Genomic DNA, 12,568 nt, shown 5'->3' with positions numbered 1-12,568 from the left:
TGTGAATCATACCCACATAACTGATCTCTACCTACCTTTGGTGCAAGTGTGTGAAGCATGGTTTATTACATCTCATTTCAGTTTGTTTTTTTTATCAAGTATATGAGCCAGGATTCTGGGCCTTGTGGAGTCATATCTTTTATCTTTTTGTTTTATTTTTTTTTACCTTCTACTAGTATTGGCATTTCTTTATCGTCATTTGTACAAAAATTCAAAGGGTCATTACATTGTAATCACGCAATAGTCGTATTAATAACGATAAGGTTCTCACCTGCTGAGACAAAGAGGATGCCGGCGCTGAGGATGATGTTGTGCCGCGACTTGTAGAACTCGCTGGCGGCGATGCAGAGCCCCCCCATGAATAGAAGGATTACGCTCATGATGGGGAAGATGCTTGAGGCTCGCACGGCACCTATAAACACATAAACACAGCTGGTCGTGGGATAGCAAAATCTTAATCATTTAAAAAATTCTGAGTTAGGTTTTTATCAATGTTCTCGAACATGGCTAAAAGAGCTTGCCCGTTGTGGTATGTCAACTGCAGCACCTAACAGTGGGATGTGACGAGGCAGCACCGGCCTGAATACAAAACACAAAAAAGTGGCTGTCGTGTAAGGTGGTTTTTTTGGTTGTTTTTGATTTTTTTTTTTAAATCAATTTCAATGATTTTCTCACCATTTTGCAATGATGTGTGAAGTTGAAAATTTAGTTCAGTTATGAAGTACACTGTCTATCTGAAGCTCGATTGTAACTCAAAATCTGGCTTGTGTTACAACAGAGAAAAAAATTGTTTTAACTCCCCAAAAAATGTGTGGTTCGGTTAAGACAAGGTACTGCATCCATCCATTATCTGTACCGCTTGTCGTCACAAGGGTCGTGGGGGTGCTGGAGCCTATCCCAGCTATCTTCGGGCAGTAGGCGGGGGACACCCTGAACTGGTTGGCAGCCAATCGCAGGGCACACATAGACAAACAACCATCCGCGCTCACACACATACCCAGGAGCAATTTCGTGTGTCCAATCAACCTGCCATGCATGTTTTTGGAATGTGGGAGGAAACCGGAGTGCCCAGAGGAAACCCACGCAGCACACGGAGAACATGCAACCTCCAGCCGGAATCAAACCCACGACCTCTGCTGTGTCTCACTGTGAGGCCATCGTGCTAACCAGTCATCCACCGTGCTGCCCACAAGGTACCCCATATTGCTGAAATCATCCAGATGAAAAACGGCAGCTAAAACAAAAGAACGGCGCTCCCATATAGCATTGATACATATTGTTACATAATGGAAATTCCTTCTAAATGATGTTTCATCAAAATCAATAGAAATGCCCACTAAAACGAGTAACTTTGGCGCCAAAATACCTCCAATAACCATCAAGAGACAAATGACGGTTTGGGGGAATTTTGAATAGGCAAAAGTAACGTGCCTTCTTTACTCCTGCCTTTTGACTCCGCAGACTGTTCGGTATGCGACGGCCGCTTTCACTGATCACATTTTAAGGTGACCTCACACTTGGCGGCGCATCAACTGCACACACAGTTCCCCTCATCCTATTTGTTTTAACCCCATCTCCTCTTCGTTATTGACGTGCTGTCGTGGCAAATTGTCTTCAAGGTGCGCAACACACACAAGCGCACACACGGTTTACGACAGCAAGGTTATAAACGCTTCAATCAAATTTGTTTCCGCGTTGCATTTTGACACGATACAATAACATCAAAGGCCTTTTTGACACCTCATATTTGGATTCAATTTTCACACGCACACACACACGGGAGGTCTTGATCTTGTTGGTAACTTCCAGTCCATTTTGTAGCACAGCTGCCAGAAGCAATTTAGTGGGAAGAGTTCATGCGTGAATTTGTATGCTGTGAATGGTAAAACATTTTTTTAAAGTAGAGGTTGCAGTGTTGATAAAAAAAATGCCACACTCTAAATATATAAATAATTTATATAAATATTAAATACTATTTATTAACTTATCATGAGGTGAATAAAAACAACCAATCAACTCTAGAGACACAAGGCGTGAGCGAGGGATGTGTTGATCACCTCTCTTATGTTTGAATTGATGGTACGAAAATACAATACAATAAAACTTCATTTATATAGCACATTTCACAACAGCTGGAGCTGTCACAAACTGCTTTCCATATGGTGAAATTAATAAATAAATTTTAATTATGTAATTATCTTATATTTATATTTATTATATTACTATAATAAATAATAATAATTAATAAAAATAAAACTGGTCACATGATCTAGCTGAGAGGTACTGTTTCTAAGTGCTGTTGAGAAACAAAGGGTTTCACCTAAGCCAGCTGCCTAAAATGAAAGTTCGATCTAACAACTGTCCCATTTAAAACCCAATGTCCAGATTGTTGGCTTCGGATAATACGTCGGGGGGCAAGGTCAACAGGGTTGAAAGTAGAAGGGCCTCTGGGACCAAAAACCAGAACTACAGTTTTCTTTTCAAAAGAAGAAAGAAATTCAGTGTGATCCAGGTTTTGATTTCCTATAGTTAAGGTGAAAGCGTCTGTTTTGCTCAGTCATCCGCATAGCAGTGGAAGGAAATTTCATGTTTTCAAAGGATGGAACCTAGGGGCAGCAAATAGTGAAAACAGCAAAAGCCCCTAATAGAACCTTGTGGAACACCATATAACAGAGGGTCAGAGAGAGAATCAGCGCACCCTAGGTTAACACAAACACACCTGCCAGCCAAACAGGATCTGAACCACTTTAGGGTGCTACCACTAATGCCCATCTGGTGCTGTAAACGAGCCAGAAGAGCCCCCTGTAGTCCCCTGTATCCAACGCTGCAGTTGCAGCCAACAAAATAAGACTGACTGGAAAACCTCCATGACCTTATGTTCAGATTTTAACTGCGTGTGCATTGTATGTTTAAAAAGTTGAGGGACTACACCAGAGGACAGACTGGTGTTGATAATGGCCAAAACTGATTCGTCAATACTCGGGAAAAGCTCCTTAAAGAGGTGAGAGGGAACAAACCACATCCTAAAATGACAAGGAAACCGTCTCAAAGGAATCCAAGACTGCGGAACAACAAACATGTACAGAGGGGTCAATTGTGGCGTTCGAAACGAGTGCCCTGGCTATAGCAACTTTGTCAATGAAAAACTGCAACAATGATTTTAACAGGTGATTTTAACATTCATATTTGTTATCCAGAAAAAACATTGGCAAAGGACTTTTTAAGCCTGATTGACTCTTTTAATTTTGCACAGTATGTGACGAGCCTGTCACATGAAAAAGGACATACTTTCGAACTAGTACTCACTTATGGTTTAAATCAAACTTAAACGTCATGGACAATGAGAAATCCGATATCATGACTGTTTATTTTAATGTCTTCTTTTCCTGTGCTTCTGTTAAATTTGCCGCTCCGGAGTTTCAACCCCTCAACCCCTGCTGGTCAGTTCGCTGATGCATTTGGGAGTTTTGTGTTCCCTCTTCAAACACGGAGGAACTCATCCTGCCGTACTGGATTTGGTGGCTCCATTAAAAACTACGCAGTCAAACGCTACACCCGAGCCTTGGTTTAATGACACGCTTCAGATGTCTTTTCAAATCTGGAAAGACTGCTGCCGAAGCTACCAGATCACATTAAGAGAGGCCAAAAGAGAACATTTATCAAACCTTATTCAGGCTAATCATCACAACCCACATGCACTATTTAAAACTATAGTTTCTGGACTTAAATCCTCTCACCCTATTTGCTCAAACTCTCCCCCTGCAATGTGAAATGGATTCTTGCAGTTTTTCATTGATAAAGTTTCTACATCTAGATCTCTTATTTCTACAGGGTGTTCTCCAGGGTTCAATTCTGCGGTTTCTGCTATTTTCATTGTACTTGCTCCTTTTGGGTTCCATGTTACGAAAACATGGTCTTTCCTTCCACTGCGATGGACTCAGATCTATGTCCTCCTGCGCAAAAAACATGCTTTCTCATTGAGGCCACTTTTGTCTTGTCTGGAGGAAATCAAGACCTGTACGGCACTAAGTTTATTGAATTTCGATGAAAAGAAAACAGAAGTTATAGTTTGGTCCAGTGGCTCTTGTACTCCTCATCCTGCTGACTTGCGCCTCCTGGTTCCTTATCTAAAGCCTATAGTCTCAAACTTGTGTCTTAAACTGGACATCCATCCATCCATCCATCCATTTTCTGCCGCTTATCCGCGGTCGGGTCGCGGAGGCAGCAGCTTCAGCCGGGACACTCAGACTTCCTTCTCCCCAGCCACATCTTCCAGCTCTTCCGGGGGGATCCCCAGGCGTTCCCAGGCCAGCCGGGAGAACTAGACCCTCCAGTGTGTCCTGGGTTGTCCTCTGGGCCTCCTGCCGGTGGGACATGCCTGGAACACCTCTCCAGGGATGCATTCAGGAGGCATCCTAATCAGATGCCCGAGCCACCTCATCTGGCTCCTCTCAACGTGGCGGAGCAGCAGCTCATCTCTGAGTCCCTCCCAGATGACAGGGCTTCTGACCCTATCTCTATGGGAGAGCCCGGACACCCTGCGGAGGAAACTCATTTCGGCCGCTTGTATCCGAGATCTTGTTCTTTCGGTCATGACCCACAGCTCGTGACCATAGGTGAGGGTAGGAACGTAGATCGACCGGTGAATCGGAAACTTCGCCTTTCGGCTTAGCTCCATCTTCACCAAGACAGACCAATACAGCGTCCCCATCACAGCAGACACTGCACCAATCCTCCTGTCGATCTCGCGCTCCATCCTCTCCTCACTCGTGAACAAGACCCCAAGATACTTGAACTCCTCCACTTGGGGAAGGATCTCGTCCCCGACCCGGAGAGGGCACTCCACCCTTACCCGAAAGAGGACCATGGTCTTAGATTTGGAGGTGCTGATCTTCATCCCAACCGTTTCGCACTCGGTTGCGAACTGCTCCAGTGAGAGTTGGAGATCACGGCCTGAGGAAGCCAACAGTACCACATTACTTGCAAAATGCAGAGATGCAATACTCAGGCCACCAAACCGGACCCCCTCAATGCCTCGACTGCCCTCAGAAATTCTGTCCATAAAAATTATTAATAGAATCTGTGACAAAGGGCAGAGTTGGCGGAGTCCACTGGAAACAAATCCGACTTACTACCGGCACTGCGGACCAAACTCTGGCATCGGTGGTACAGCGACCGAACCGCCCGTATTAGTGGGCTTGGTAGCCCGTACTCCCGAAGCACACCCCACAGAATTTCCAGAGGGACACGGTCAAACGCCTTCTCCAAGACCACAAAACACATGTAGACTGGTTGGGCAAACTCCCACGTACCCTCGAGGACACTGCTCAGACTGTTGAGCTGGTCCACTGTTCCACGGCCAAGACAGTGATTCTTAATTGGACTGGCAAATTGGTGCTGTTATTTAATCTTTTTTAATTTTAAGCATTTGATTAAAGTAAAATAACTCCTTTCTCAACAGCACATTGAAACAGTAATTAATGTCTTTCTCACATCTCGGCTGGATTACTGTAATGCACTTCATTTTGGAGTCGGCTGATCCTCCATCAAGCGTCTCCAGTTGGTCCAAAATGCTGCTGCTCAACTCTTGATTGGTACTCTTAAGATTGAGCACCTAACTCATGCTATGTTGTCCCTTCACTTGTTCTCTGTATATTTTAGAATTCTTTGCCCCACCTTACTCCTCTTCCACTCTTATGCACCTGCCACAGGTCTGCGGACGCTATTAGAGGTACAGAGGACTAAACGAAGGCCCAGAGGGGATTGAGCGTTTTTCGTTGCCGGTCCCACTCTTTGGAATGCGCTCCCGTTATATGTTAGTCAAACCCCCTCGCTTGCCATCTTTAAAACTGGTCTTAAAACTCATTTTTATTCTTTGGCTTTTCACTCAACATGAGACTTGGTTTTTAGCTTTACTGTTTTTGTTTTTTTTAATGTCTTTATTATTAATTTGTTTTATTGTTTGTTGTTGGATGACTTTCTTTTGCTCCATGTACAGCACTTTGTATATAGCGGTGGTTGTCACATAAATTGCTTTATAAATACAGTTGAGTTGAGTTGTGTTAATAATACAGTGGTTCACTTCTTTTTGCCTTGTGCTCAATGTGAACGTGCCGTGTGCGTACACTGTTGTACACTAAATTATAATAATGTGCATGTTGCACAACACTTCCCACTCCCGACAGCTTTTCTATTTCATCCTCTTCACATATGCTACATAGTGTGTGTGCATGTAGGGGTGTGGGCGTGCTTGTGCGTGCGTGTGCGTGTGTGTGTGTGTGTGGGTGGGGGGGTGTAGGTGCGTGTGTGTGCGTGTGTGGTCTTGACTTATGGTTTCATTAGCTACGGTAGAGGAGAGCCTTTTAATTGTGGCTGAATTATAGAGGGAGTGGGGGGGCGCCATGGGAGCTCCCTCTGCGTGTGCTCTTTATACAAAACACACACACACACACATCGATCTGCCGCCCACCCACATCCTCGTTCGGTCCTGCCGAAGTGGGGTGTTTCCCGTACACACTATGTACTACCTACGCATGCTTCCACACACACCTGCAGACACACGCACACACACACTTATACTTTCCACCCACGTGGGAGAGCCCAGCAGCAAAGAAGAACATGTGGTTGTTAAAATTGCGGCATAACAGCTATGAGGGAGACAGGGAAATTGCTACCGTACTGTAGTAACAGCTAACATGTTAGCGTTTAATCAACGCTCATTTGAAATAGTATCTGGCTACAGGGGATAATGTAGTGTGTTGAATTAAAACTACTCGGACAAAAAAATACACAACATTTACCTGAGTAACGGAGTAAATGGTTTCTATATTCAGGTTGCAGTATGTTGGCTTACCAGCATTTTACATATTAGTATTTCAATAATCCTGATTTCATATAGTACCCGACTAAAGGGTAACATAATGTTCATGCTTTTTGAGTTTCTGTGGCAATTTTTGTACCCAGATTGCTGCTGTACTCGAAAATATGTTGAAACGCATTTACAAGCACGTTTGAATGTATTAGCCTGAGCACTTTTCTGAAGTGACGTTGTTATTGTTAGTACTTCAGTTATAATGAGAAATAGTACCTGACTCCTGGCCATGATGTAAACTCTTTATGGATCTGCCTGACCACTTTTTGTACACTTTTTGATAGCTGGCTTTATGGTCGCATTTGATCACTTCTGATGAGAACTAGTAGCTGACTACAGGGCATGACGTAAAACCTTTTGGGTCTTCCTTAGCACTTTCTTTCCTCTGGCTGCCTTTTTTCTATATGTTAGCAGTTTTAGACCTGCAGTGTGAAGCAAGACAGTTGAAAGTGACAGTGACATTATGCAGCGTGGTCACAAATGTAATCGTCCACACAGCAAACATGTAAACACACCCCACCAGGCGTGAGCGTGTGCGTGTGTGTGTGCGTGTATGTGTGTGCGTGTAGGAGTGGGGGGAATGGGGGTTGTCATGTGCATGTGTGTGTGTGTGCACGTGTACATATGTGTGTGCCAGTGGTTATCAAGCCACATTACTGGTGTAAATGGTGATATGCCTCCATGTCCACAAAAATAGACCGCCGTGACGTCAGCTGGACCAATGTCGTCATCACCATCAGATGTCACGGACCCCCCAAAGCTCCCCCACCTCCATCCCGAGTTGTAGCATTATGTTACTAGGATCCAGCAGTCTAATTTTAGCAAGCGAGTGCACGTCAGAGCAAAATCGGGCAAACTTGTATCAGAACAATTTTTCCTGACGTCAGTTTGGACAGATTAGCGTCTAAGATGCATTTTGAAGGTCAAGATAGGATTTGTGTCAGTAAAGTAGGCTGATTTGTACTAATGTGAAAGACATCACGGATTATCCAACTCAACCGTTGAGAGCAAAAGACCAGAGGAAATACGTACACCTAAGAATTGGGACAAAGCTCCTAATAAATGAGTTCAAGTGGAACATGGTGCATATTCAGCAAACAAAACATGGTCATCATTTGTATCCCCCTCCCAAAAAAATCTCATCCTCATTCTAGTTTAATCAGCCATTCCAAGTCAAAAGTAGCAAACAGCAATAAAAGTGGTTTGTGATCTTGAATTTACATAACAAAACTAAATAAACTTGTAAGTATGAATGTTGATTAAAAACTTGTCAGGACAAATTCCAACAAATAAAACATGAATGGTAATTTAGATCAATATTATGTAAAGCGGAGGAGGTGGAAGGACAGTTAGATGCTTTTTAAAAACATGTCATGATGAAAGCAATGTTCATTGGTTGTCTACATTCTTGTTAAAGTATATGTGTACACGTAGGGGATCACGGAAAACGTCACTATTTCAAAATGAAACCATTCAATTTCTCTTGTGTTCATCTGATTGTCGACATGTGGGGAACATATTGAATATACAGCAAAAATCCAAGACTACGCTGGTAGGATCTGTTGCATACGACTGAAGGGGAGTGGTGGTTTAAGTGGTGGGGGTGGGAGCGGTGTTGTGGGTGCCGTAGGGGCTGAGCTATGTTTCTCCCTCAGTGCTCATAGAAAGGCAGGCTGCTCTCGCTTACATAATATCCACATGAACACATCTGACCAGGACAGGTGTGTGTGCATGTGTGGGTGTGTGTGTGGTTAGCCACTTGGAGAGGCTGAAGGATGATGAGGGTGACGATGACAACGCTCCGGGAAGGGAGAAATCCAAATTACATGATAACTGCATAATACAAGTGGTCATCTGGCATTGTTATAAAGATCTAATCACAGATTTTCAGCAGTTACATTATAAGAAAAATAATTTTTTTAACACACGCTAATATTTTGCGAATAAGGGGGTACAGGTAAAAAAAAAAAGTGCAAATAGGTTACCTCTGAGAATGCTGAACCTACACAGTAAATAAGTGAGAAAAAAAAAGACCACAGGGTTACCTCTAAAATGAAAACACGTCTATAGGATCGTGATGCATGTAAAATTCAGTCTGAGAATTTTATGCTGAATACCTTACTCTCAAAATATTACTCTGTTTACTGGGACCAAAAATATTCCTGTTATAGTAAATGTGAAATATATATGAAATATACTGTACATGCAAGGGTACACAGTAATATTATACTTTTAAGGAATAAACCCCTCTGCCTCATTTCTAATTACCACTTTGGCCTATTTCGCTACAGTACAGTATTTTCCGGACTATAAGCCGCTATTTTATCCTAGATTTTGAACCACGCGGCTAATACAACGGTGTGGCTTTTCTGTAAATTTTTCTTTCACCGGTAGGGGTGCTCTCTAGTTCAGTTTTTTTCTCTTGTGTCTGTTCTGTTTTAATTAGCAAAGTTATTGCTGTGTTAAAAAGCACTGTTTTAACAATCTGTTACTGGATCTTTTTGTGCATTTACAGTACAAAATCGTTCTGTACATGCAGTAAACAACATTTTTATTTTTTTATTTTTTAAACAGCTGCGGCTTATATACAGGTGCGACTTATAGTCCATAAAATGCAGTATTTAAATGTCGGCTGTAGCAGTAATAAATGCAGATGTTTTCTTTCAGGTGGCTCTTGTTTGAGGACCACTGTTGTCAAGATCCTTACATGTGGCGCCTGCAGCATACATTTCGCTAATTTAGCCAAACATTGCAATGCGCTACTCATCAGAAGGCAACGCTGGGAAGGCTATCAGCTATTGGCAATTAGCATAAACCTTGAAGCTCTGCTTAGCTTTCAGCTTTGTTTTGATAGTGGCTACATTCACTTGAAAATTGCGGATCTTCCTCCAGCCTGGCTTGCAAGTCATGGCCGGAATAATTTGCTGTGGAGGCGTGGCTATGTAAATGTATTCAATTCTGACATCACTATTTCATATCATTATTCCGAAGGGCTCGCTCACAGATACATTTAAGGAACTATTTACTTGACTGTTTAACTCCACACTGGATGTGTGGACAGGGACATCTATAATGTCCATTGAAGACGTCAACTGCATTATTTACTTTCATAAATTGAAGTGACCAAAATGTAGGCCTTATATTATATATGGTAATACAAGTAAATGACAGCAATTTAGCACAGATGGCTCACGGGAGCATGATAACACCAAACTAAAAAAGAAAACAAAATAATTCTGCTCTCTTCTCTTCAATTTTAGATTGAAGCTGCAGCTATGTAGCAGTAAGGACGGCTGTCACACTCTCTGTGCCTTTTCCCTACAGCATTTCCAGTGCATCTGCTTTTGCACAATGTAGGTCAGCGGACACCAAATGCACTCGCTTGACACGCAAGATGACCAAAGACATGAAGGCTGAACCTCTAAGGTCGAGCGCAATGGGTTCTCGAACGCTGGGTGCTTTCGATTAGTTTGAATTTCGAAGAGTTTTTTTTCTCCAAATTATAAATAATGGGAGCAGAAATAATTTTAAACTTACAGGCAATGTTTTAAAAGACATTTGAAGTATGGCAGTGAAAGTATCTCAAGCTGCGTCGCTAAAAAGAGGATATCGGAAACTATTTTGCTAAAATGATGATACATAAGGATTTAACTAAAATGTCAATACACTAATACTCTACTAAAATGATGATAAATATAGACACGTTGCTACACTGACGATATGTGAAGATATGTCCTGAAAATGACATGTGAACCGATATGTTACTAAATAATGCTGACATTAATTTCTGAACGCAGCCTTTAATCATTAGCTCGCGCTTCCAACTGTTTACTTTTATTGTACTTCAGTACTCAATTTTCTCCTGTGCAGTTTGAAAAACTGACGTGTTTGGGTGAAGCAGTTCACTCAAAGCGTATCTTATGAACCGACCCGCAAATGATGGAACAGGAATTTGAGGGGTGACGAGCTGTCATGTTCATGGTCTCGTTTTTTTTTTTTTTTCTTTCTTAAAAAAAAAACAAAACAATTGGAACAGTCCATTTCAGAAGGAAGAATAATAGACCCGCAATAGATGTTATGCGCTTAAATGAAAACCCAGCAATAGACTGCAGCCACAATGACCATGAAGTAGCGAGAGAACACTGTATAAAAATAAAATTCTAATTTCTCACTGTCATTTCTGATTTCTAGCAAACGAGAGGGACGCCCGCATTGTTGTCCGTGCCATATATCCCGCTCATGCCCGTCGCTTCGTTTATCCACCCCGCCACTCGCCCGCCGTGGACCAGCTGTCGGGCCTCGACGGGGATGTACAAACAGATGGGCAGGGAGGACACCAGGGAGGACGCCAGGGAGGACGAGAGAAGGTTTGACCCACATAACGCAGCCGCCTGGCAGTATTTATAGACCAAAGTGTCCTAATTGGCGGGCCTCTGGGAGACGGCGACAGCCTCGCTACCATTCTCCTTGCCCTTCACCTCCCCAAACGTTACCCTCCTGTCACGCAGTCCTTACTGCCCTTTTATGGTCTTGCACTGTTTGACTCGTCCACACTGAGTGGTCATTGTTGACAGTTCTGAACTCACTTTGGACTTCCTAAAAAAATTCAAGAAAAAGTTTTCTCACAAGGTCTGTTGATTTTTACCACTGTCCATCACAACGTCGGAAGGTAACAGTGGTCAAAATGATACATAATTATTGGGGGTACCTTTCATATATAATGTCATGATGCTAAAATTTCAGGATGTTTTTAAAACGATGATACGTCAAAATTCATACCCTATTTTTCGGACTATAAGTCGCACTTGAAATCCTTTCATTTCATCAAAAATCAACAGTGCGCCTTATTCTGGTTGTCCTTACTGACCTTGAACTGATTTTATGTGGTACACCGTGCTCCAAAATCAAAACGTCTTATGCAGTATGTAATAAATCCACATTTAATTGCAATGAATGACAAAGACAGGATTTCGGCTCATCAGTTTGTCGTCTTTAACTCATTCACAACCAGCCCAGTAAAAAACAAATGGATTTTGACTTATTTATCCGTCAATGGTATTGAATGAGTTAATTGACATTCGTCCCTCTTTACTTCCACATTCACGTTTGCATTCTCATTGTCATCTGTATCTACTCACTAGGAGTTTTATATGTTTTTGTCACACAGGAACTACAACTGCTTCCTGCTTCCATTTCTAAATATCATGAAAAATGTAGTAGACTAGCATAAATCAACTAATTTACAAATTATTATGCTTACAAATGATTACATATTATCAAAATTGTAATGCCGTATGCCGTGGTCAGACTAAACGCGAGCTGAGCGTTTCTGACGAAACATTTCAAATGTTACGATATCATTGCGGTCTGTGGGACCGAGTAGTTATCGATATAGCCAACTTCCAATAGCTGCCGGGACAAGCAAAAAGGAGCACAAGGAAGTTGGCGTCTGTGGTAAGTGTATTGACTTGTTTACAGTTGTTGAACTGTCAACCAAGATAGCATTTCACAGCCAAAGTAATAACCAGAGCTGGACAGTTCGTCCCGTGGGCGGAACGGTTCGACCCTACGGCCCGGCCCCATGTCCATTTTTGGGGCGGGTGGTGACAAAGGTAGATTTTAGTCCGGCCCACGAATCGGCACTCGGGCGTTTGATGTGGTCCAAATGGGCGACAAACAACCAAAATCACCTCTGGA

The 12,568-nt window shown here is 42.5% G+C and overlaps 1 protein-coding gene across 1 annotated transcript in view; it reads right to left on the bottom strand.

Annotated features, from left to right (window-relative positions):
* Positions 1-233: 233 nt before the first annotated feature.
* Positions 234-12,568, bottom strand: part of LOC148314295 (voltage-dependent calcium channel gamma-2 subunit-like) — a 35,042-nt gene continuing 22,707 nt past the window's right edge. The window contains exon 3 of the mRNA XM_088287702.1: positions 234-412. Coding sequence (XP_088143828.1) covers positions 234-412 — 179 coding nt within the window. The remainder of the gene's footprint in view (positions 413-12,568) is intronic.

Source organism: Idiotropiscis lumnitzeri, unplaced genomic scaffold (genome assembly GCF_059441095.1).
Source record: "Idiotropiscis lumnitzeri isolate Australia: NSW breed Sydney's pygmy pipehorse unplaced genomic scaffold, RoL_Ilum_1.0 HiC_scaffold_339, whole genome shotgun sequence".
Lineage (NCBI taxonomy): Eukaryota > Metazoa > Chordata > Actinopteri > Syngnathiformes > Syngnathidae > Idiotropiscis > Idiotropiscis lumnitzeri.
Note: the sequence above shows the minus strand (reverse complement) of the source record. Positions and strands in the feature narration are given on the sequence as shown.